Source organism: Drosophila virilis, chromosome 5, assembly GCF_030788295.1.
Source record: "Drosophila virilis strain 15010-1051.87 chromosome 5, Dvir_AGI_RSII-ME, whole genome shotgun sequence".
In the NCBI taxonomy this organism is placed as follows: Eukaryota; Metazoa; Arthropoda; class Insecta; order Diptera; family Drosophilidae; genus Drosophila; species Drosophila virilis.
In genome coordinates, this window is record NC_091547.1 from 13,472,447 (window position 1) to 13,498,763 (window position 26,317).

At 41.8% G+C, this 26,317-nt stretch overlaps 3 protein-coding genes across 52 annotated transcripts; 1 reads left to right on the plus strand and 2 right to left on the minus strand.

Annotated features, from left to right (window-relative positions):
- Nucleotides 1–106: 106 nt before the first annotated feature.
- Nucleotides 107–1,022, minus strand: APC10 (anaphase-promoting complex subunit 10). Its single transcript, XM_002050053.4, has 2 exons — nt 774–1,022; nt 107–712 (listed from the first exon to the last, which is right to left on the minus strand). Exons 1-2 carry the CDS (start codon nt 910–912, stop codon nt 258–260), a joined length of 594 nt encoding a protein of 197 aa, XP_002050089.1. The 5' UTR covers nt 913–1,022; the 3' UTR covers nt 107–257.
- Nucleotides 1,023–1,062: 40 nt separating this feature from the next.
- LOC6626854 (U3 small nucleolar ribonucleoprotein protein IMP3) lies at nt 1,063–1,945 on the plus strand. The gene is made up of 3 exons (XM_002050052.4): nt 1,063–1,283; nt 1,351–1,562; nt 1,625–1,945. Exons 1-3 carry the CDS (start codon nt 1,147–1,149, stop codon nt 1,819–1,821), a joined length of 546 nt encoding a protein of 181 aa, XP_002050088.1. The 5' UTR covers nt 1,063–1,146; the 3' UTR covers nt 1,822–1,945.
- Nucleotides 1,946–2,219: 274 nt separating this feature from the next.
- On the minus strand, nt 2,220–23,533 carry Patronin (calmodulin-regulated spectrin-associated protein patronin). Of its 50 annotated transcripts, none has more exons than XM_032436473.2 (25): nt 23,383–23,533; nt 22,192–22,553; nt 17,779–18,090; nt 17,630–17,718; nt 17,433–17,568; nt 17,116–17,366; nt 16,956–17,056; nt 15,702–15,854; nt 14,401–14,508; nt 13,863–14,048; nt 13,057–13,119; nt 12,747–12,890; nt 12,552–12,681; nt 12,111–12,471; nt 11,731–11,832; nt 11,314–11,460; nt 9,389–11,125; nt 8,732–8,968; nt 8,466–8,664; nt 7,941–8,015; nt 7,586–7,657; nt 6,892–6,996; nt 5,310–5,492; nt 4,029–4,311; nt 2,220–3,951 (listed from the first exon to the last, which is right to left on the minus strand). In XM_032436473.2, exons 2-25 carry the CDS (start codon nt 22,219–22,221, stop codon nt 3,807–3,809), a joined length of 5,349 nt encoding a protein of 1,782 aa, XP_032292364.1. In that variant the 5' UTR covers nt 22,222–22,553; nt 23,383–23,533; the 3' UTR covers nt 2,220–3,806. The 50 variants fall into 50 exon arrangements, with proteins under 50 accessions (XP_032292364.1, XP_032292368.1, XP_032292366.1 ...); XM_032436477.2 differs by having other exon boundaries at nt 9,389–11,029; nt 12,111–12,474; XM_032436475.2 differs by having other exon boundaries at nt 9,389–11,122; nt 12,111–12,474.
- Between the last annotated feature and the right edge of the window lie 2,784 nt (nt 23,534–26,317).

Below are 26,317 nucleotides of genomic sequence, written 5' to 3' on the forward strand. Positions count from 1 at the left end.
CTAAAACAGTTATTTTATGCCTAAAGGCAGTTTTACGGATTACAATTATCCCTTTTTATCGAAGTACGGAAATAATCCAAGATAAATAACATATAATCTAAAACAGTTATTTTATGCCTAAAGGCAGTTTTCGGGACTTTATCCCTTTTTATTAAAGTAGGGAAATAATCCAAGGGAATTCAAGAATTCGAAATATAATTACATACAAAAACTACTGTAAAGATTATTTTAAGTCTCTGAGTATTGTTTTTTTTTTATTAACGTATGGTAGCAAACTTTTGAAAGTCAACCGTTCCGAACTTGCCGAACAGCTCCAGGGGATAGTGCTTGCCCTCGCCTCCGCAGGGGGCGTGGACTCGAATCTGGCGCATGTGAGTGTCGCGGCCATTTTGATGATTGGAAATGACGGCGATTTGCAGCATAAAGGTGCGCAGCGACTTGACGTTGCCATCCTTAATGGGTATTTGCACCCAGCCATTGGGTTCGGTCAGATCGATGACTTGAAGCTCCTGCAGATCATTGAAATTGGTGCCGGAGCGTATGGAGATCCGCGATGGCGTATAGCTCTCGTCCAACTTGTAGTCGGTATATATGTAGATCTGGCTGATGTTGGTGCGCTTATGGAATTGTATATTGACCAGGTGCGGCAGTTGGCCGTCGGATTGCCAGTAAGTGTCCATTATGTTGTCCCGCAAACGTTCGACGCCAAAGCCTGTTCAGTGGGAGTTTTGTTTGAGTGGAGCTCTTGTTTGGCTTTCTCTGCGAGATCCTACCTGGTTTGCAGGAGGACAAGCTCCAAACAGCCTGCGAGCCTACTTCACGCACATAGCCCAGTCGCTCTTCCGCAAGTGGATCTTCTTCGCTAGTAACAGCTGGCTTGGCTGTGGACTCTTCATCTATAGTAGCCGCCATATTTCAAGCCGAATAATTTAACATAAGTAAACAATATCGCAAAAATAATATTCAACTATTTATGCTTGACATTTTCTCAGCCAGTTCTTTTTGTTTCAGTTTCCAACACTGACCGGCAAAACAAACACAGCTGTGAACAATCGCAGTCAACAAACGGCTCGCAAGCGTTTTCCAACACTCGCACAACAACGCACATGTGCTCTGCCGTGCAGCATAAGGAAAACAAACTTAATTATGGTGCGTAAACTGAAATATCATGAGCAAAAGTTGCTCAAGAAGGTAGATTTCATCACATGGAAAGTCGACAACAGCAGCAAAGAGAACAAAATCCTACGCCGTTACCACATACAAAAGCGCGAGGACTACACAAAGTTTGTATCCAGCACAGCGATGCCTGCATAAAATTGATATTAAAATGGCAATTTCTTTTCTAAACAGGTATAACAAATTGTCGCGCGAAGTTAGAGAACTCTGTGAGAAAATAGCAAGACTCGATGGAACAGATCCCTTCAAGGGCGAGGCAACGGCCATGCTTATGAACAAACTGCATGCGCTGGGTGTTGCCAACGATCATATCACCTTGGAGACCGCCAGCAAAATGTCGGCCAGCAACTTTTGTCGTCGCCGCTTGCCCGTGGTGATGGTCAGACGTGAGTACTGTTTCCGTTTTATACGAATGCTTGATTTCAACTTATCAATAATGTTCTTTCAGTGAGAATGTCGGAGAGTCTTAAGCATGCCACCGATCTCGTAGAGCAGGGCCATGTTCGTGTGGGTCCAGAAATGGTTAAGGATCCAGCCTTTCTAGTATCCCGCAACTTGGAAGATTTTGTCACCTGGGTAGATGGCTCCAAAATTAAAGAGCACGTACTTCGCTACAATGACATGCGCGATGATTTCCAAATGTAGACGACGATTCTGTTTCAAGTATTTTTTAAGCAAACTAAATATATGGATGTTCATATTTGTACAGCAAGGGGGTTTGCTTCCTCCATTAAGATTCATTATAAAATCCTTTTATTTCTTCATTTTATGATTTGTGTGCACCTATTGAAATGTAGGTGCAATATCTGCCCACTTGTGATTGATCTCTTAAACATTTGAAAGCTCTAACATAAAACTGAATTGGGCTAGGCTATCGAGAAAACCTGGATTTCCGATCACACAGATGGCCATTACTAAAAAGGCTTGGGCATAATATTATGGAACCGAGGATGCTTTCTTCCGCCAGGTATATAAATTCGCATAAGCCCAGTATTTCATTTTCCATGGGCTCAGTCAAGTAAAAAGAAAAACATTTTTGGCCGTAATTTGTTAAATTATCATTTTTAATAACTTTATTACATTTCATATAATAATGTTTAGATCGCATTAATATAATTCATTATATTGGGGCCTTTCACGCCAAGGGCGCAACAGCGCCCGACACTGATAAATACATATATAGTACATAGATATATAAACTTGTTTATCAATCAACCCTCGTATTCTGTCCATGCTACATGCCCGAGGCCGCATAAAATCCTTCTAATTATGGCGGTACACAGCATATGCCTTATTAGTTTCTTCACTTAAATAGTTAATTAGTTCAATTATCGATAAAAAAAAAATTATAAAAAGAGCCTTTCGATAATATTAAAAAGAAATACAACAAAACCAAATCAAATCATAATTAAGAAACGAGTGTAAAAAACTTTGCTTTTTATTAATGTTTGCAAATGTCAATAAAAAAACAGGATGAGTGTCTTTAGGGACTAAGGTGCACGGTTGAGCGGTCTAAATAGTGTAGGGTTTTTTTTTAAACAGAGGCTAGACAATAATTTCTATAGTTATGTTGATGGCAGTTATACACTAACAATTTGAAATATCCTCTCTTACAGGGCCCGACCGCTGCGGACAAGGGCGTGAAAAGCCAATCCAAAAGATATTTAAAATACATTTAAGAAACGACTTAAATAGAGACTTTGAAGATAATCGATTTGTTTAATACAATTCACGAATTTTAGAGACCGACTGCATTGCCATTGGAGCATTTGACTTTTGTAATGAAATACATAACTGTGTGCATTTATTTATGTAAATTAAACACGATTAGCATTTCCATTGAGTTTGTACAACAAAGACAGCTTAAGGTGTCAGCCAGGTTAAGTCTTTTTTTGTTTTTTTCATTTTGTTGCATAGCTATATGTATGTATTGTAGGTATCCTTTAAATATTAGTTGTATTATTCCTTTTTAAATTTGCATAAGAAAGTAAATATTAATAAGTCTTAAAATAAATAGCTAGTGGCGTTAAAATTAGTGTCGACTGGCGAAATTGTTCAGAGCCCTTGACAGGGGCAAGATAAAAGCCCGCATTTGCCAAAGGGCAACAAAAGTTTCGCATAAAAAACTTCATAACAATTTAAAACAAATTAATAAAATAAAGAGTTTCTACAATATCTGTGTTGTTCATAATCTTCAAATTTTCTGCTCATGTGTGTGTGTGTGTGTGTGTGTATTTGTTGTGTGCTTGTGTGTTCTCTGTATGTGATAAAAAAAAACTTTAAATTATCCGCTGGATTTTATTTTGGCTTTTGTATCGGGAGTTTTCCTATTGAATTTTTTTCTTGCTTTTATGCTGTATACATTAAAATGAAATATTTTTATCGCATTGTATTAATAAATACAATATTTTAGTAAATTCCAATTTGTTGCTGTCGCTCAAACATGTGCAATTAGTTATTAAGCCATAATATGCCGTACCCTGCCCCAGAGTCCCGAGCCCAAAACCCAAGCACTGCAATCGCTCGGTGCCGTAGTAAAAACTTTGAATTCTGTTTGCTTTCGCAGTTGATTTAAGTTGAGGAGGTTGCCGAATAGTTAGCCATGGGCCAAGTTGCTCCACACACTCGGCTTAAATCACAAGCGCCATGTCCTTTTTGCTGGGCAACTGCACCCGCTTGCCCTGCCACAGTGAGTTGTGTATTGTGAAGGCGTCTATCGTGACGGTCAGATGCTTTGTGTGCACCTGTGAGAAGCATTTCCCACCTGAGTTGTATCTGAAGAAGGGCAAACCAATTAGCGTCTCGCTCAAAATACCCATACGTATATATATACACAACTAGCCAAGACTCACTTGAAGAATTTATCGAACATGACTTCGTCGACTTGACTAGGTCCCGTGCCGTACAGCTTCGTCACTTGATCCGTCTCCGGCATGTAACTGTAGAGGGCGCGGAATTGGCAGCCCGCATCCCGGAAGAGTACGAGGAAGTGTTTGGCCTCCGAGCGTGCGATCTTCTCGAGCACTTTCTGTTTGGCTTCACGGTTAACGGCGCCGGGAAAAACGCAGTACTCAACGGCATTTAGTATAATGCCGCGATTTGATTTGGCCGCTGGTTGTTTGTACAATTTTGGACCTGTGTGGATCAACAAAGCATATCAGTAACGCGCAACTACAAATGCAACAGTAATTTACGTGGTTTTCTACTCGGTGTTAATGGCAAGCTTCTCATTAAAAAAATAAGAAAAACTTCTACAATTATTTGCTTCTTATGCAGGCAACGTGCGAGCTGATTATACAAAACATTAACTCATATTTAAACTGGGCCATCAGATCATACTCTGGATTACTTTTATTGAGCTCATAGAACTACGATCTGAGGACCTGAAGCAGTCGTGGGTTCTTCACAGCGTAAAATATATTAACTATATTACGCTATGAACGATCCTTCTAAAAGTTTTGTACTTACATTTGAACTAGCTATTCTAATTGGTAACAAAATGTGAAACATTCCAAAAATAAAATAAATATTACAAATATGCAACAAAATCATATAAATCTTAAAATATTAATTGCTTGCATTTTTGCCTTTGTTATCAATAATTTTTAATAATCGTTTTGTTTTTTTAGTTTGCAAATGTGAATCGGTTAATTGGGCCAATCGGGATTATATTGGATTTTTTGATTTGTGGCATTATTTAATACTAAAGACACAACTCGGTTTGACTATCGAAATCGTGGATTTGACGACGCAACGGAAGAACGAATGGAATTGTAGGACTTGCATCCGGAAACGCGCGCACATTAAATTTGTGACAGTCCCTAGGGCACAAGTATACGGCGTATATTTGTATACGGAAAACTGAATTGTATATGTAGTAGATGTCATAAAATCAAAAATGTATGTTGTTGATCAAAAGAAGAAGAATACCAATTGGTATGATTTCAACAGAACTGAACAATGAATTGAACTAAAAAACTAAGAAAAATCAATGAATAAGTGAATATTCTATGAGGCGTTTCAAAGATGTACAAATGATGTATGAAGAACCAATATGTATGGTGTATGTACGATTATGATGGTTGTTTTTGAGTGGATGTATAACTGAGAATTCTTTGAGACTAAGTACAAACCCGAGTATTCCATGATTAAAGACGTATCGCTTGATCCATCATCAAATCCGCGACGCTTCGATATCAAACCTGGCGGCAAAGAGCCTGGTCCAGAGGGAGATGGCATATGCCTACCTGATGCCGCCATTCCTGGTGACGGTGCTCGCCGCGGCGGAGTGGCACGTCCCAGTCCCGAATCTGTGTCTAACCGGTAAGCGAGCAGATCGAGCGTTCATCAATCATCAGTCAGGCATGCATTGATGCACAAAACATAGCCACGCCGCAAGCACCAACAACCACAGCCATAGAGACAGAGGGGTGGAGAGAGAGATAGAGAGAGCGGGGCAACAGTTTCAGAGTTGCCATCCATGCAGTAAATTCATTCGGTTGATGCATTTCGATTTTGTTATTGATTTGGTTATTCGCCACAGGATGATGTCGATGGAAGCGATCGAGCGATGAATGTTAAGGCATTGTTCGATTGAGTTAATAGATATTTAGTTTCGTTTTTCATTCACATTTCATTTGTTGTTAATTCAATCAAGAGTTCGGGTTTTGTACACAAGTTTTTTTTTTTTTTTGAATTGAAAGAAACGAGAAATAAAAGAGAATGTGTGCATTCAATTTAGTTAAACAATTTTGTAGATCGTTCAATGTAGTATATACACTTAAGGCCTAAATATGATCTGTCTGAGTGTGCTTGAGTGCTTGAGTGTGTGTTTATGTATGTGTGCGGGTGTATCTGTGTGTTGATGTGCAGGCGTGTTTGGGTGCGTGTGAGTTAATTCACAATTTCGGGAGAATACAAAATGACAACCCTGTTCCCCAAAAAGCGGGCAGTACAAGTCGAAAGCAAACCAGAACCACTTGCGAATTATAAAACGTTTGCAACCGGCAACTGGCTGTTGTCACAGTAAACAAATATAGAAATAGAAAAATGCCGCCACCGCTTTCTTTTTCCAGTCATAGAAAAACAAATTATTCAGCAAACTAAATCAAATTACAAACTTCCAAAAACATAAAAAAAACGTATGAAAATTTATAAGTATATATCAAAATTTAAAAAAAAGGTAAAGGAACTTTATGAATTCAAAATATACGATCAGAAAACTAAATACTTGTCGAATGAGTAATGCAGGTCCAAAGGAAATACTTCAAAGACTAAAAATAATATTATACTAATATCAGGATTTACAGCTTGTTACTCGAGGAATTTGTCTTTAATCCTGCATTACTCTCAATCAGTAAACCAAAAACCAAAAAGTAAAAAGAATACAAATTAAATATCGTGTTTTAAAACAATGAAATGATACACAAGAAGTACAGATGAAAATTTAGCTATCACCTGCAATCGACGATTGCTCAGAAAAGAAAAAGAAAGAGTCAATCAGACTAATTAATAGTGAAGGACATATAAAAAAAGAAAAGAACTGCCACCAAAAAGTAAAAGTATATTTATGATTTAAGCTACAACACAAATTAAATATGAAATAGCAAGAGATAAAGTTAGGTAGAAATAGAGTAAAAGTAAAAGGCAAGCAGCTGTTTTTTAAATATTTTGTTTTTTTTTTTTTTTTTTTTGTAGCTGTGAAACGCTTCTTACCGCACAAATTCATTAGCGAATTGGATTTTCGGCCACGGAAATTAAGCGTGCTCCCCTTAGCAACTGATATACGCGACAGGGTGCGGCCCCTTTCGACGGCTGGCTCTGTAAAAAGTGGCACCACGGAGGCACGGGGAGAGCCGAGTGCATAATACGAATATGGATCAAGTTCAGTTTTCTTACAGTTTATCACAACACAAAATATGAGAATGCAATTGGTAAACTAAACTTAAGCGACTTGTCAATTTTGACCTCTGACCCAAACCAAAAGTGTTCAAAATAAATAAAAAAAATATCAATTAATATATCCAGAAAAACCCTTCTGTCACCCACAGCGATCTTCAAGGCAGGCTGTGTGAATTTTCCCCAGTGCATATGCGGGTTAGTTGTTTTTCTATTTTTTTAACTTGCTTTTGGTGTGTTAAATAATGTGTGTTTAGTAGTTGGGGTAATTTAGCGTAAGCTAGCGCCTTAACTGATAATAGATAAAGTAAAAGAATGTTTTTTAAAAAAAATCAGTTGTTAATCAGCGTCTAGGGACTAGGCACACAAGTCCAAGCCAGCATATATGTAGTTTTGTTTTTTTTTTCTTATGGATATTTCGCTGTTGTTAACAATAACTAACCAACAAAAGCAAGAGTAGAAAAACAAAAGAAAAATGAAAATATCTTAGTACTTGTTACCCAGCACCAACCTCTGGAAGTTTTGTATGATCCCCGTCGTCCAATCGGAGTTGAACTTGTGCTGGGATAATCATCGGGGGACTCTGTTGAACGAGATTAGTAGTTATGGCTTAACATAATTATATTCTTGACCCAAATGATTGTGTTATAATAAACTACATTAGCTGAAGTGCTTGGAAATCAAAATGATATATCAAATCATACCCACACAATGCCCCTAAACTAAACTAAAATAAATAATAAAAAGCAAACACTATATCAAATCATAAAAGCAATTAAAGTAGAGCATGCTCTTATCATAACCAAATAAAAGACATAAACAATGAAATCGTTTAAAGAAAAACAAGAGAAATAAACATAAATTACCTTTAACTGTAAGGGAGTCTTGCGAGCCCCTATAAAAGTCTCTTTTCATTGAATTGGAGCTTAGTTGACCGTAGCCTGTACAATTTATGGGACAACCAAGTTAAAACGAAACGAAAACATAAATTAACAAATTGGCAAAACATAAAATTTCTAAAATAAAACGTCAAAAATTAAACAAATAAACACAACAAAGTTTTGCAATTTCGACATGCCGAAATTAACACACATACAAACAATATACACACATTTTACTAGGATTCACGGTAAAAAATAAATACTACAAATAGGATTCGAAGCAGACAAGAGCACGGCTCAGATATCAAACCGACAGATGTAGAAAGAATAACCATTATTCTCAACAAGAATATATTGTATACATATAAGTCCGAATGGAAAGTGTTTGAAATCCGGACAAGGATATTTCATGTAGGGTTCGAAGAATCCTTCCCCTCCACAAACGGCTGTGAATACTGTTGTTGTGTGCCCAATTTTGGAAAATGTGCTGGAGTTTAACGGAACGCTCACCGGTTAGGTTTGAACTTGAGCCTTTTTTGCCCCGACTGGATAGGCTTGAAGCCTCACTAATGTCCACACTGGCGTCGTCGACGTGGATCGTTTTGGGCCGTGGCCTAGTCACACGTTGCTGTCTAAGACGCGGCGTGGACGCGTTTGAAGACTGTGGCTGCAGTTTTACATGTAAATCGGGCCGGTCCAGAGTTTTACCCTGCAAGAAAGTGGATCAGCTATTAGTACTTGTACACCAGGAAATTTCGAGATTAGTTCCGACTTACTTCTCGCTCGGCTTCCTCGATGGCTTTTTTTAGTCTATGTTGTTCCAATATGGCCGCACGTCGCGCCACCTGTTCCTCCTTTTTGCGCGCGCGCTCTTCCTCCTTTTCTCGTTCCTTTTCTCGTTTTTGGGATGCCTCTATCTCCTTTCGCGCCTTGGCCTCCTCTTGCTGCTGTCGGCGTTGCAGGGAAAGCAACATTATCTTCTCTTTGCGACGTTCCATTTCGTCCACAGATTCCTGGAAACGAAGATAAACAATAAGTAAAATGTGAAAAATTATCTTGCGGAAATAAAAAATACCCCCAGCCTAATTGGTTCGGACAACATAACAAATATAAAAGATACACTTAAGTGGTCAATTTTTAAAAAATATAACAGAGTTTTAGAAAATAAATAAATCAAAATGTAAACCAAACACGGGGCACTACGCTATACTTTTCTGAGCCTACTAAGCTATTCGTCTTTACAAACTGATCCTACAGTTTGGATTTAACAAATCGACGAACTTAAAGCGAGTCGTTGGTTCCATTCTCAACAAAGATACTGTTCCATATTCATCTTAATATGGGAACATCCTGATTCGTTGCAGACATTCAACAATATTGTATACCCCTTCAATCTCTACCCACTACGATTTTGTAAAAGTGTGCATTCTTACCGGATCTAGATTGGTCGCATCGACGCCAATGACCAGCGCTTTTTTCTTGGCCGCCTCGGCGCTGCTGCTGCTATGTTCGGCCCTTAATCGAGATGGCGAGAGCGGCTGTTGCTGCTGCTGCTGCTGCGGCTGATTGGTGAGGTCCTCGAGATGCCGGCGCTCGTGGACATTGGGTTCGGCCGCCGATGCTGTTATTTGGCGCAGCTGGATAGGCGGCTCGTCTGTGTATTTGTTGTAGGTTGCGTTGCCGGCTGGATTGGCATTGGCATTGGCTTGGACGCCGGGGAAGTTGTGGATGCTGTGCCTGGCAGCAGTTGCGTTTTTGGCCTCCTCGCTGGCAAAATTGTTGCTGTTGTGCAGTTGACTTAGCGATTCACGTTTAAGGACAACTTGGTTGTCCACATTATCCCTGCTGGGCTCCTTTTTGGGTGACTTCTTGGCGCGCAGTGGCGGCTTCGGTCGCTTCGGCTGATCGTTGTCGAAGGATATATAGAAGCCCTTTTCGGGCCGCTGCTCCTCGCCGCTACCACTACCGTTTCCGTTTCCGTTGCCGCCCCCTCCACGTGGATCCTGAAAGCTGTTGGCCTGTATGGCGGGGCGCGAGGGCGAGGGAATGCGGTAAGTGAGATTGCCGCTGGTGATGTTAAGTTTATTGGAAATCAGCTCGCCGCTGTCGTAATCCTCAGAGCTGCTGCCGCGTCCGCTGTGCGCCGTCGGCAGCTGCTGCTGCTGCTGCTGTTGCTGTTGCTGCTGATGATGATGAAGGCGTTGCTGCTGCTGCACCACAAAATCGGAAATCCGAGTCGATTGCATAGACTCGATAATGTTGCGCTCTAGCTCATCAACATCTTCCTCGTCGCCGATGAAGCAAATACTTTGCGGCGCCATCATGTCCTCGTGCTGTCCCATTCCCATGGGCTGGCCCATGTTGCCCTTGGGTGACCGATTGTCACGTAGATTCGTCAGCGATTGCTGCCGCTGTACGCCGTTGGCGCTGCCACTGCCACCCCCGCCATGTATCCGCTGACCGTGTTGTGGGGAAGACTGCACCTGGAATAGATGCTGCAATTCACCGCCGCCGCCGCCTCCGTTTTGGTGCAGCACAAAGCCCTGAGACGTGCCAGCGCTGGAGGGCGGCCGATTAGGCCAGTTTTGCTGCTGCTGCTGTTGCTGCATCTTCTTCTGTATTTGCCAGGCATTGACATCCAACAGTGGTTGCTGCTGCTGCTGTTGCTGTGCCTGTTGCTGCTGTTCGTACGCTGCCGCTGCCGCCGAGTGCGCCCAGGTGCGACGCTGTGGATGCGGTTGAGGCGGAGACTCGTGCAGGTAAAAGTGATTTGCCGGCTGGCCGTACTCATCGTAAACGCTGTTGCGTTGCTGGTGCTGTTGCTGGTACTGCGGCATCGGAGGTGCTCCGTAGGGGGAGTGGTTGTTGTAAGGGGCGCCATTGTCGCTGTAGATGCTTTGAGGCTGCATGTAGTGAGCGGGCGGCGACATGTACTGTCCGTGCTCGTTGACGTACTGCATGGGTGGCATCTGCATGGGTTGCTGTTGGTGTGAATGGTGCTGCTGCTGCTGCTGTTGGTAGGGATCGCGGCTTGGCGGACGGGAATTGTAGGCGCTGACTGGCGCATTAAAAGCCTGCGGAAGATGCGGTGATGAGCCAAAACTTTGCTGCATAGGTCGCTGCTGGTAATGGTGCTCAGCCAGATGCTGCTGCGAGCCATACGTTTGCTGCTGTGGATGCGGTTAGCGGGGAGGAAGCACAAAATACATTCATATGGTTAGTCGAACGAACGGGCAAACAAACGATATATATATATAAACAATATAACAAGGCACAAAAAGGAACAAACCGAAAAGTGTTTCTGTTAATTTGGCAATTGGGTGAGATGCAGGGTGCGCTTCGTAGGGGGCTGGCTTACCTGATTCAGCATGTTGGCTATTTGTTGTGCCTGCATCAGCTGCTGCGCTTGCAGATGCTGTGCCTGCATTTGGCTTTGCTGCGTGGCCAGCCGATGGATATCCTGTTGGATATCCTGCAGATTCATGTTCATAATGGCGATGCTTTGCTGTTTTCGTTTTCCACACATCCATGACCAATGTTAGGTGTGTTAATGTATTTGCACGCGTGTGTGTGTGTGTGTGTGGTGTTTGTGTGTGAGAGAGTGTAGTGTATACAATTGTTATGTTTATGTCGAAGCAACCACGAACATAGAATAAACGCAATGGAGGGAGGAGTATAAAACGAGAGAGACAAGCGAATTAACATTTATCCGGTGGGTTAGAACAAGCTGGGAATGGACACACTGAAAGGCAAGTTTTGATGCAACTGAACTCACTTGGTATTTGTCCATGTCAGCTGGATCTATTTCCGGCGTACGCTTCGACTCGTTGCTCATGGTCTCCCACTTTAAGACGTCGGGACACGATTCCAAGTCCTCCTGAAATCGACAACAACATCAATTAATAAAAATAATGAATTTCCCTTGAAGACACATTAAACTCTATGGCTGCCGGGTTCTAACGACATTTTAATGTAAGATTAGTTTTGCTCATTCTTGCTGCTTGATTAATTTGCCATAACTTTCCAATTAACGATTCGGAGCTATCCGGAATATATATATTATATTTGACTAGACCAGCATTCAACTCTTCCAATTCAGACTTCACATTTTATAAAGGGACTTAGGTAAAATAGTTTATTTAAAGCTTTTACAACCTGGCAAACCTTCTCCTGATGCCGCAGCACTGCCATTTCGATTTTGCGCTTATCCTGCTCAATGCGGCGACGTCTCTCCTCCAGTTTCATCCGCATCGTAGATAACTTGGTGGCATTCTCCAGCGAGCGTAAATCATCGTCACAGGTGTCCAGCTGCCAAGCCGCCGGACTCGCTGGCATGCTGCTGGTTGAGGATTTACGCACGGGCGTGCTTTCTGGATCATACCCAGTCGATCTGGCGTCATTATAGTGGTCGACTGTCGAGTAGTCCCTATCGATGGAATGTTGCTTGTTCCGCGCCGGCAACGGACTGCCCGCATTTGACAGATTATGCGCAGAGGCCGTTGGCACATTGTCCGCACTGCTAGCAAATGATTTAATACAACAGAAGTTATTCGACTGCAAAACGGAGGCAAGTCTGGTGATGATTGGGGAACCCACCTAGCCTGTCGACGCATAGAATACTTTTCGGTTTCGCGATCCTGTTTCTCAGATCCCGAATCCGTGTCGTAGCCCAGCTGTAGCGTGCCACGAGCATCAGCAATTGAAGAACGCACTGCCACGGCCGGTTCTGCAAATAAAAAGGCAATTTATGAAGGAGGAATCAAGGAACATTCTTTTACTTTTTGTACTTACCCACACTTGTATTGGACAGCTTACGTTCTCTGTCCCGTTCGCGCTCGTAGCGGCCCAGCGTATTGAGCTGATCCTGTGAGCCGCCAAAGTTCTCAATAGTCAACTGCGAGTCTTCGCTGGAGGAGTTTCGTCGCGAGCGACGACCTGAAACATCATAGTTCATAATTAGTTTTTCAAATAGTTTCAGCACGCAGGAGGATCAAACGGAGAGCGGGAAAATGCTTAAGTAGGGACAACAAAATCTTATATACATTCATCACACACACACGCACGGGAATTCAAACAGCGACTGGTGAGATTTGTAGCATACCTGCGAAACTTGGACGCCGGCTCTGTTCCCAGTTACTTGGTCGGCCCGCAGCGACAAAATCGCCTGTTTCGATTGTTAATTCAAGAGCAAAATTAATTTTTTAAAATAAGGTAAATAAGTAAACTATACACACAAATAAATATAAATGATATTTAACAAAAATGAACATAAGAATGAAAATGAAATAAAAACATAAACAAATGGTTTTGTGTTGAACAAACAGAATAATTTAAGTTTAATTTAACTCATGAATTGATTTAAGCAAATCTCTCATCTTGATTGAGCAACTTTCTTCTGGGGTTATGAAAATTGTATCTAGATAAGAATCTACTTTTGATAGAGGCTAACTAAAATATTTTCTGAGCCCGGATTAACTGTAGCAGAAGGTTGCACTTTACAAAATTGAAAGTTAATTTATACTCTCTGTGGGCTCTGTCAGGGGTAGATTGACTCGACTCTACTGGTTAGAAAATATAGTTAATGAATAGAATTAATGTTATCAGTCGAAGTTTCTTCAGTTAGCTTATTGCTTATCTAAAAACTTTTCTCTTGCATCTCTGACTCCGTGTGAAGATTAAGAGTTAAGACTGAATAATTCCTATTATCCTACATTGTGATCTCTTATTATAATGTGAAGATCATGCGGTCTCGACGTAGAATAAATAGAAACAATTCCAAGTGCTACAAGCAAAACCGCATAATTATGCAGGTGGCTACACTCTGTAGCTTAATAAACGCAACTGTGGGATCGGACACGCGAGAGGAGAAGCAAAATAAATGAAATATGAGTTAAAAGACTGGCAAACCTCTCTCGTCTGCTTTCGACTCGACATTGTTCTTTTCTTTTGCCTGACGCAAGCGAGCTGGAACCAAGGGCTCCTGCTGTGACTGTTGCTGGTGCTGATACTGCTGCTGCTGTTGCTGTTGCTGCTGCTGCTGCGAGTGCATGGATGAGAGTGTGGTAATGCCACGCGACTTGTGCACGACGAACGCTGACACATGCGAATCGAGTAGGGAGGCGGCGGTAGCGGTGACGCAAGTGATGGCAGCGTTGAGGTGCGCGTGGGCGTGGGCGTGGATGTGGGAGATTCAGTTAGGCGGAAAGGCGCATTTGTTGTTGTTGTATTTGCATTGGTGATTGGATGTTGGCAGTATTAAAGCATGTGTGGGTAGTTCGGTGGTTCGGTGGAGAAAAGAAAGAAACAAAAAACGTAAATTGAATTAAAAATAAACAAATACATTTTTCAGAAAAGCGTATATCTGTGCAAGGGCTTGCAAATGAACATCAACTCAAATTCAAGTAACTCAATTATAAATAACTTAAATAGAAGTTAAGTTAATTACCTTCGGCCTGGTTGCCATCAAAATTATTTGACTGCATCGTTTGATATTCGGTGGGCGGAGTTGACCTGCGATTTAAGGCGCCGCCGCTGAATGAATTTGTGTGCGGAACTAAAAATAAAAATGGAAATTCACCAAAAAAAACCAACAAATAAATTCAGTCCCATAATAAAACATAAGTCATAAAATATACATCCAAAAATTAACATTGGTACGCTTCATAATAGCAAAAGCAAATATACATAAAAACAGAGAGTGGAGTCGCAATCCGTTGTGGTTGTTGCTGATTACAAATATTGTGTACAACTTTTCCTAAACTAAGCATTTACCAAAAATAAAAGAAATGACTAAACATGGGCCTTTTCAGTAAGAATAGAAGCCTTTACTCTCTCCAATATGAAAAATAGATAAAAGGAGTAAGATGTGGAAATTTATGCAGATGGAAACAGAAAAAAACTATATATATATATAAGGAATATGTCACCTTTTTAATACTGCCCCCGTCTCCGAAATGAAAGAACTCATTTTAAAAGCTAGAGCATTAGGATTTCGTATATACACTTTTTTGTTTTATGTTATGCATGCCTACATATTTTCATAAATATCGGACAAGAATATAATAAGTTATTCAAAATCTTATTGACTCTTACTCTGACTCTATGGCTACATTTGTGTTCTGCACAGGGTACAGGGAGTTTTATAGCCGAGCACACTCGACCACAGCGTTCTTACTTGTCAAGACTGGCTACGCCTCCTTTTATCTTTATCTAAGTAAATGTAATCAAAATAAGAGCCTGGCACCCAATACTTCTTTTCAGCTTTAGATTAGTTTTGTTTTTTGTTTATCAGTTAGTCAAAGTCAGAGGGTGCAGTACATAAAGTGCTTCAGGATGTTTTAAAAAACATATCTCATTCAAATAAACACGACTGTGCACAGTAGAAACCCTGTTTGCGATGAGTGCAGCGATGCTTTTTGGCAGAGTGCATTTCGATTCATTGTGATCATAATTAGTTAACTTTTGCTACAGTGGTTGAGTATTAGTTTGTAATTGCAAGAACAAAGCGGCGACAAAGTGGGCTTGGGGAATTATCTTCAGAAACGGAATATGGTCAAAACAAGCAAACGAACGAACAAACAATTAAACAATCAACAAACAATGAAAATGCAAAACATTCACGTTAAGAAACGAGGCAACAAACAAATGGAATTGAATGGGGGGGAGGGCACACACAAAAAACACAGACAGATATGCATCTGAAGGGTCTGGGACCCTCAGATAAATTGCAATAGAGAAGAAGTAAACCTTGAAACGGCGGCCGATTCGAGGGTGACCCAATGGGCGGCTGGTCAAGATCGCTGCGCAAATCGGGTATGGGCGTAACGGGCTGCATTGTGAGGCCCCGTCGATGGCAGATTCCGTGCACATTGGCGCCCTGGCTGCGCCTTGTGATGACATCTACGTCAGGCGTGAATCGATCAAAAGATACAAATTGTTGTGGATTGTTGTCGTTGTTAATAATATTGTTGTCGTTGTTGTTGTGGTTGTTGTTGTAGTTGCATTTGTGTGTTTGTGTTGAATAAAGAGAGTATTAACACCCGTTCAGTTGGTGATTTGTGGTTTGCACAAGCGTTTGCACATAAACAAAGAAAGAGAATCAAGTATAAAATTGTTTTGATTTGAATTGAATTCAGTTTATTAAGTTATCAACTTTATATTGCTTCCAAGATGGTTCAGGTGCGGGATGACGGCAGCCGGATAAATGAACAAAATTAAATGATTGTGGTGCATGATTGGGCGCCAATTTCTCAACGGTGATTCATAATTTCTGTGACGGAGAAGGGCAGAGGCAACCGCAGTAAGTCACTGCAATTTTCTATTGCTTTCCTTGCTCGGGTTTACTTGGATTTAAAGGTGCCAACAACGGGTTAGTGTTTCAATTGATCAACCTTAAACTGCCTACAACTACCATTACTAAGTGAATTTGCTCTAATACAATTTATTGTCGGTTAAGTAATTGTAACATGTGCCATTGGCAGCGAGATTATTGTGAAATTCTATTTTATCCGATTTAAAACATTATGTGGAATTGCGATACGTGAATCTCAATAGTTGTTGTGTTTCGCAGTTGTATCAGCTATCTGAGCCTGGCCCTATACAAAAATATGTTTTTGTTTAAATTATTCGAAAGCTCAAAAGAATCCCATTACTCATTATTCCGGCCCAAGGGTTACTGACACTAATGGATATATTGGAAAATTAAAAGTTAGTTCAAATTGTTCTAAGAAAATCCTATATTTAATAAGGCAGCCAAATGAAAATGCAGCCGAACAAACGAAAAGAAAGCGAAAAATGCAAAGCAAATCAAAGGCGAAATATGCTTGTGAACGAGAAGTCACAGGACAACAATGACAACGACGACGACGACGACGACAAATAATATACATGCCCCGGATGGAAACACACAAAGGCCAAAGGGTTTTGGGTACTTGGTGGGCCAATAGGTTAGTTGGAATGCGATGCGGTGCATAGTTGAATTGAATGTGGACCGTGACTTACCCTGTCCATCCATGCCCGGGTAACAGACACATTTGGCCGGGTGTATCTCGAACAAATTGAACAAATCCGTCAGCAGCAACACCAGATTTAGTTTCATTGAGCTGTCAATATCAATACGGAGTTATGTCATGCTTGTCTCGTGGATTCATCGAGCACTCACCCTCGCATGTATGTTATGTCCTCGGGCGTCATGTGGAAGACGCCGTATGGCAAATGCTTTTGTGAAAAACTGCTCACCAGCAGTATATTGTGTATGGAGTCCTCCACAGCAGGCAGATAGTTAATGCGCACACTCGTCCACGGCACCACCTTGGGGCAGTAGTAGGAGATGAGCAGGGCCAGGCAAATGCCATCGCACAGATCTTGAAAATCACGTACTGGCGGTATGTCCGGCGTCTGCAGACGCGTACCCTGCAACACAACCAAAAATAATGATTAACAATCGAAAAAATGACTGATCCCTAGCGTTATTTTTACAATCTCGTCTGGCACGCTGGTTTCCAGCTCCTTGACGATGCGCTTTTTAAGCGCGGCGCATGCATGCGATATCCAAGCGAGCAGGCCCTGTTCATAGGACTGGCCTGCAGGCGCCTGATAGTTGCTACCAGATATTCTGAAATTTAATTTAAGGAGTTAGCCAAATGATTATCAAAACAAACTCGTGCGCAACTTACCTCCGTATGGCCGCCACGACACGGTCACCCGACGATATTTCCTTCGCATAGAGAACCATCAGCGATTCTATCACAGACATGTGGGCGTTCTGCAAGAATTTGGCTTAAGAATGGTTCACTTAATAATGGAAGCGCTAATTGGAACTTACAATTCGCAACGGATTCGTTTGAATTAATACCGTTTCGGTAATGGGCATGTCCGACGATTCGGCCACGGGTACACCCTTGCGCGCTAGCGTCTGTAATATTGACCAGTGATTTAAGCTTTGGTAGTTGGGGTCGGAGTACAGATTGGACAGTGTCTGGCAATAAAGCGTCGCATTGCCCAACTCCACAACGATTTGAGGCTTGAGGCGTTCCTGGTTCTCGTGATCGCGATAGAACGGCTCCTTCAGGTTGTCCGGCACGCGATTGTTGAACGCTTTCGAGAGCAGCCATTTGACGGAAGCACGTTGACGAGCCTGAAAACCAAGTGCAAAACGTGTTGTCAATTTAACCATCACAAGAGATATATGCTCTATGCTCTAGTCGAGGGTTCCCGAAAAGAACCAGAACCCAACCAAGATCCCATATTAAGCTCTTTATAGCTTCTTTCTAAACGTCTGCTCCACACTACGGCAAATTCTTGGATAACTTTGGTGTCTTTAGACCGATTCCTTTGCAATTTAACTTTATAGATATATTTTCTGAATCGTTATATACTATACGCCATAACTCTCATTATTGCTGAGTTATACTTTCAGAATCGAAGCCCCCAACTCGCTTTCAATTAATGTTTTAGAAATCGGGATAGAGACCTAACAATAATCATAAGCTAGTTCTATGTTAGCTATATTTTAACTCTCCAACTTCTATATTGCCAAGATAAATGGGTTTATACATCCCTGGCAAGCATATATAGGTCCTCCTGTCACAGCCATTTTATGCAAAATTATTCTCGGCGTGACATGTGACAAAATACGTTATAATACTGCGCTGAATATCTTTATTCTCAATAAATATTTGTACGAGTGATAGCTGAGATAACATCTATAAACTAGAGTGATGCCATTCATTGCCTGCAGTACGAAGAAATTGTCTTCATCAATAAGATCAGCCGACTATCTCGGTTGTCATTCCATTTCAATGTTATATATATAGGTTCTTCATTTAACGTTTTACGAGCGAGGCACGCGAGAATTCCTGGCTGAGAAATCTCTGAAACCAATTTCTTATTCAATAGAAACATCCGGCTAGTGGAAAGAAAGGTTTTTAGAGAAAAGCACAAATTCAGCAGCTGGATAGCCAAAGCAAATCTTCCACCAGCGCATTAATAAATGCTGAATTTTAATATTGCAGCAATTAAGTAGTGCACTCTGCAGTTCAGTCTGTGTGCCTGTCAGTGTATCTGTGCCCGTGGTAGCCGCTGCTGCATCTGTGTGAAGCCATGCGTACAATCTTCAATATGAGTTCGATAAACTCGCTGGTGTTTGGCTTGGCGTGCGCCGTTTCTTCATTGTGTCTGTCCGCCTGTCTGTCTGTCTGTTTGGATGGTCACTCAGCATGAACAAGAGGGAATCGCCATGCCCAGACCGAGGCCGAGGCTGAGACCCAGGCCCGTGGCCAAACTGTATTCACTTTTTGCTATTGTAGTTCTTGTTGTTGTTGCGGCTTTTAGAATCTCAAGTGCAGCAATTCCCCGTCAGCCGAGTTATTTCCATTTGCAACTGCATTTTCTACTCATGATTTCGCCACAGTCTCCGCCGCGGCCCATTTTCTTAGAATCAACTTGAGAATTGGCTCTTATTAGTTTCTACAGCTCCTGTTGCTCAATTGCAACTAAGTAAATGGAATCTTATCGGAATGGGCGCAGACATCTGACAGGTTGGATGAGAGAAACGATCAGTTAATTCCCTGCCAAGATAAAAAACAAACAATTTCTAACTGTGATTCAATTTGTCTTATCGCCAAGTGAATCCATTTTGTACAAACATATGTTCAAAATGTTGTATCTTTATGGAATGCGGCTGATAAGCGCAGAGAAATTCGTGTTTGTTTTCCTTTTATTTTCAACTGAGTATTATGTTTGAGACTTGTCTTTGCACTTATCAAACTGACCATTATATAAATAATAGAGAAGACTTAAAGTAACTCTTATTTACTGATGACTATCTTCTACCTGTCATGAGGTTATGGATCTAAGCTAACGTTACTTAAAGCCAAGTTTAAAATTATCGTAAAAACATTTTATTGAGTTGATGCAAGATATATTTTATTGGCCCCAGCTATTTGATTGATAAATCTTTAGTAACTTATTATACCCTGAACCCATTAAAATGGGTCTTGTCTAGCGTTAATAATACTCTGGTTCCTAGAAGATTTCTCCCAAGGCTTTTTAGTCAAAATAATCGTAGTAAATTCCTTTTAATGATTGACATAATAATTAAAATGATTTTTAACTTTCTATAGTACTCAAAAGTTAAATTTATTTTTTAAAAATATATTCACATAAAAATGAGCTAAAAAAATCTGCAGCGATTTTTTTGGCTGCTTTTGATTTTGAGCAACAGGTTAACGAGTGTCAAATATGTTGGCGTAGGTCGTAGACCGTCGAACTATGCGAATTGGCCAACAACAAGACTGGCGGACAGGTGGACACACTTCCTGTGCAACCAGTTTGTCTTCTCATACTTTCCAGCCCACTGGCAACAAAATGCAGTTATTTTTTTTTTGTTTCTGTTTTTTTTTTGTTTCTGTTTTTTTTCTTTTCTAATACAAACATAAGTATGTGCACACATAAATACTCCCAACTCAAATTTCAAAATGTAAACACTTCGGGGCAGAGCAACAACAGCAATAAATTGCTGCTGGCTTTGACGCCCACATGGATGGCATAGATAGATCAGTTCTGTCGCTGCCGGTATGTATGTGTGTCGAACATATAAATAAGTACTCAAGTACATGCATACATACGTACATACATACATATGTATATATGCAAGTGTCTCTTTTTGAGTGCACACACACACACACATACACAGATTTCATATGGAAATGCTAAAATTCAAATTGCGGCTTGGCGGTATTTATGATTTTGTCGTTATCTTGCCGTTTGGGTCTTGTTGTGCTGTTGTTGTTGTTGTTATTGGCTGGCTGGCATGCCAGAGAAATGCGACGATAGGCTAAATATAAATGCAAAAGGAACACACAAAAACTCTTTGCCTTTGACAATTGTGAGCAAACTTTTTATTTCGTTTTTTTTTTTTTTTTTTTGGATAATGGAGAGAGAGCGAACGCCAGAGAACGGACAGCGCAGAAATTGTCGGCGATTGCTTGCGGCAGCTGCTAAGCGTGCGCTTTATATTTAATGTGGGCTTCCTTTTCTTTTTGTTTTAAGAGCCCATAATGCGCTAATTGCTTAAAGAGCTTTGCAGCAACAGCAAAAACAACAACAGCAAGCAGAATGGCAGCTAGATAAACAGTTGGAAACGGTCGATTGTGTGTGAGACTTTTAACTTTCTAGGGAGCTGGTCTTATTTTTTTTTGACTTGGAAGGGGGCGGGCAGCACGCACGCAAGCAAGCAAGCACACACCCATCTACATACATACATACATATAAAATTGAGAACTTCTGAAGGTTGCCAAACTGTCAAAGAGTCAGACAGTCAGTTAATCAGTTACATTTTTGGCTCTCTTTTTTTTTTGCTTTTCTACTACAGACAAACATATATATGGATATATGTATATGTAATTTGTGTTTTTGTATTCAGCGATTAGGTCATGCAACAGCAGTTAAAACAGCAACAACAAACAAAAGTTAACGCAAAGTGGCAGCAGCAACAACAACAGCAACAGCAACCACAAAGAAAAGCATTTTCCGGCTGTGAAACCAATTTATGAATGGGAGTTTTTAAAGTTGATTGAACAGCAGCGGGTTGCCAATGCCAATACGAAGCAGCTGGCCACACTGATTGCTCTGCCTCTGCCGCCGCAGCCGTCTCCGCTGCTGCTGCTGCTGCTGCTGGTGCGTTGTTGTTTGCATTGGTTTTAAAACCAGTCAAACGGTAAGTAGGTGTCGGTCGCATATTAAGGCGCTCGCCACTTGGCCGGTCAGTGGGAGCGGCGGCGTGGCGTGTGCGGTTACCTCAGCGCACCATTTTGGCAAAGAGAGTAGGTGGCTGAGCGTTGACGTAGACGTTAGCGTCGCTGCGCTAGTCCACAAAGCCGTTACGCTTATGGACAGCGGCAGAGGCGCAGGCAGCGTTTGATGAGCGCATTGCAAAGGCGTTAAGGCAAATTAACGACGGCGGCGTTCAAGTCTTTGGGGAGTAACTCTGACGGCGACGGCGACGTCGGCGCCGCAGTCAGTGCAGGAATTTTAATGAGCGCGATATTTAGTTTGCGAGCACACATTCATACATACATACATATTTATTAGTAGCACTTCACACACACACACACACACACATTTGTGCTTGTGTACGTGTGTGGGAGCACGCACGCACACTAAAAAAAAGCAGGGCATGGTGGGGATTAGTGTGGGGTCAGGGGATAGCATATGTAATGGCTAAAAATATGTTTACCTGTCGTATTTCCTGTGTTTCGGCATCCATCTTGGAGATGTGAAGATGACGATGACACTGCACTTTACCGTTCACCGAGCCAACGACTTTGACTAAATTCTTACGATGAAATTGTTGTTGCGGTTTGAGTTGCAACAGCGGGCGCAACGTCGGCGGCTGTCGGATGTCACTGGCTGTCCGACGCCCAGTCTCCGCTGCACTTGCAGTTCACTTTTCTTTTTTCACTGGCCAAGCGGTTTATTGTTGTTGTTGTCGTCGTATTTTCCACACTTTCCTTATTATGTTGGGGGTCTCTTGTTCACTCTCTCACTCTCTCTCTTTGACTCTTTGGCTTGGAATTTTCACTTCAGCCGTAGAGTAGCCTAAAAACACGCACACAAACATACATAAATATTTATAAGCACTTTTACAACTATTTTCGAATTTTTGCAAATTAATTGCGCGCACGCATTTGCCAACAATTCGCGCAGCACAGCACAGCAGAGCAGCAGCAGCAGTAACAACAACAACAGCAACAACAACAACGAGCAGTAACACAAAACACAGAAAGAGGAGAAAAACTAGCAAAGGAAAAATGTGAATCATTCACTGGGCGAACTTTGCAGTGGGCGGCAACAGGGGGATGGCTTTGCCGTGGAACTGTGCTTGGCACAATAACAGAATAACAGAAGCAGAGCAGCACAGAGCGGAGCAGCACAGTGCAGCAGCAGTTGCGCAGCGGCAGAGGCGCAGCGACAGAGGCGGCAATGAGTTTTATTGCCTAGCCACAGCATCAGCTGTTGCAATTTGGGGCCACTGTTGACACAGAAACGCACTTTTTGAGTAGCTCGCGTCAGTTTTCGGCTAATTAGTGCACAATTATTGGCGTGGCTGTTGCGCTTTTTTGCAATTTTCCACTTTTCCGCGATTGCAGGCAGTAATAAATGAAAACATTTTTCTTTTGCCTTGCTTGTTGTTGCTGTTGCGCTCGCCGTTGTTTCTCTCTCTTTTGTTCGCTATACGCCGTCAAACTGGTAGACACTGTTATGCTCTTCGCTCTCATTGGCGACTAGGCGTATGATGATGACGGTGACTGCGGCAGCGACGCCAGCGTTGACGTCAGTTTGCGAGCAGCAACGAAATGATGACCGAAAAATCAGACTATGGGTGCGTGGTACACGCATATTCTCCTTAAATTTCGCATTGCTTTACCGCCTGGATTCATACAAATGCATTTTACACGCTCCGCGCTCGATTCGCATTTAATTTTATACTTTCTATAAACTTCAAAATGCACTAAAGATCGAATAACAACTTGCTTCTTCTCTTCCAAAATTTTCTCTGAATGTGAGTGTTGTACAGCGGCAAGAGAGAGGTGTTGAACAGCACTGAAGTTTTCTTGTGGCCAATCGGCCATCCGCCACAACTTATCAAAATGAAACTGTTATTAAATCGAATCATGTGAATCATAAATATGCGACACACTCATCAGTTTGTTTAAATTTTTTGAAATATGTCTATATACAATTTATTCGGCAATAAAAATTTCAATTATTTTAAATTGAAAATTAATAGGCTGAAAAATGTATCATATATTTTAAAGTAAATTTATTTTAAATACAGTTTTTGTGTAAAAACATTATTTGATTAGCCATATCAAGGACAGAAACCCGACTATAATTTCCATCGTTTAATAAACTTCGCGCCTTCTCAAACGCCTTTTTCGAAGACGCACTGGAGGCGGGCGTAGCCAAAATTCTGCAACTGACTCTATATAAGAGTGGAAAATTATCCTTATTGGTGTGCCACCAATTCAAAACGTCATACCCATCGCTTAAGGGCACCTGTAGATCTGAATATCTGCGAATTTCCTTCAAGAATCTATCCTCAGATGTGTGCACGGCCACGAAGTCAGAGAACAGATCGTCATCCAACTCCTGCTTGATTCGAACTTCGGTATCTGAGTTCTTGTTTTCAAGCGGACAATATCTTTTCATCAGAAGTTTGCACTCCTCTCTTGTCTGATCCTTTTCAGACTGTGTGCATTGCAGCAATTGATTAGTAGGTGGAAAAAGGAACATGGCCATTTTATGGGCTGTGCCAATATGATTTTGTACCAATGATTCCAAGCACTCTGTCAGTCTCAGCTTCATTTGTGATTCTATTTTGGTGCTACACGGAGTACCGCACAGTTTTCTGAGACGGTGAATATGTGGTATAACCAGATGCAGCGTTGGCGACATCTCGTCCTCCAAGGCTCTACAGCATTTCTCAAAGTGGCCGACAATGTGCACAATAGAAGAAATGTCATTAATATTAATGTTTCGCATCAGGGCAAGGCCATTTTCAGCTCCACACAAATTTAATATGTCCATCCAATTGGCTTCTATTGACCTCAGCCTGGAGTAAATGCTGTGACATCTGCTTGGAGAGTAGTCAATCATCTGGTTCTCCAAGCTCATGGACGCACCAGACTTTTGCAAATACTTGAAAAGTTCGTTGGCCTGCCCTAACATTTCCTTGAGCCCGTCTACTTCATCGAACGCTCTCTCGACGATGCTGTTGAGCAAATGACTAATACAGTGTATTTGTCCATCTTCGAGGACTGTGGATATGATTGAGTCGGCTGATGTAACGCACATGGGATTGTCTTCCTCCAGATCACAGTCAAAGTCGCGCAGGATTCTCTCAACTTGCGTTTTTAACAGCAAACCTGTGGGGACAACAAATCCATGTTAAATATTTCTTAAGATGTGGCATATAAAGCTTACCGGTGCAGGGCACCTCATCCAGCCTGAGCAGCCGGCTCACCAGCGAGCTATTGTGGACGTAGTTTATGGTCACGCAGAGGTGGGTACTCCCCATATTATTCGGCCAGCTGCTGCACGCTATGCTATATCCATTGGCACGGGCGGCGCACACATCCGAGCGCACTCTCTCCAGGGTATCATGGTAACAGGCGTCAATGTTGGCAGAAAGCGTTGTCACCGGAGGCATGAGCTCGTCTAGCTTGAGGTGGCTACCGTAGTTGGCTCCGATTTCAATAAGCAGCGCAGCCAATTTCCTGAGACCGGAGTCCTCAGAGATGCTCAGGGGACGACAGTTTTCGACGGCCCACTCTGTCAGGGCTTGAGCCAGTTTTTCCTTGGTGTCTTCATCGAAATTGGATGAGCTGTTTTGCTCGTCCAAGAAGTCTGTGGTATCAGCGCCATATTCGTGGTCTTCGGTGCTTTCACTTAGTTTGCAGGATCGTAGCTTAACTGTTTTTATTTCCTTAGGTGATTCAACTGGATCCAAATCCTCAATAGCGTTTTTGTAGCATTTGTGCCTTACCAAATTTGACGTGCTGCCATTAAATTTAAAGACACTTGGGCACGTTCGGCAGATGACATTCTTAAGCTCAGTTCCATTTTGATCCACAACTCTGGAAAACACATTCCATACTCTGCTCCGACTTCGCTTGCTGACCACCTTAAATTCTCCACTTTGAATTCTGGCTCTTATGGATTCGTTGTCGTATTTCATATTTCTGTCCGATTCCTTCCACAACTACACTTTTTTGAAAAATTTTTTTGGAAAACTTTAAATGGTCATATTTCGGCCAAATAAAGCCCGATAGAGGTTAAAATGAGAGGGACTACTCGGGAAGGTCCATAGAATCCGCCAAGATCAACGGCGAAGTTATGTCGCTTTGAAACGTCATATCTCCAAGATTTTTTTAGAGCGGCGGAGATATGACGTTTCGAAGCGACATAACTTCGCCGTTGATCATGGCGAGATTATGTCGTGAATATCGTGTCCACAACTACACGAACTTTTTTGGAAAACTTTAAATGGTCATATCTCGGCCAAATAAAGCCCGATAGCGGCCAAAAAGGGAGGGGCTACTCGGGTAGGTCCGTAGAATCCGCCCAGATCAACGAAGAAGTTATGTCGCTTTGAAACGTCATATCTCCAAGATTTTTTTAGAGCGGCGGAGATATGACGTTTCGAAGCGACATAACTTCGCCGTTGATCATGGCGAGATTATGTCGTGAATATCGTGTCCACAACTACATGAATTTTTCGGAAAACTTAAAATGGCTATATCTCTGCCAAATAAAGCCCGATAGAGGGTAAAATGAGAGGGACTACTCGGGAAGGTCCA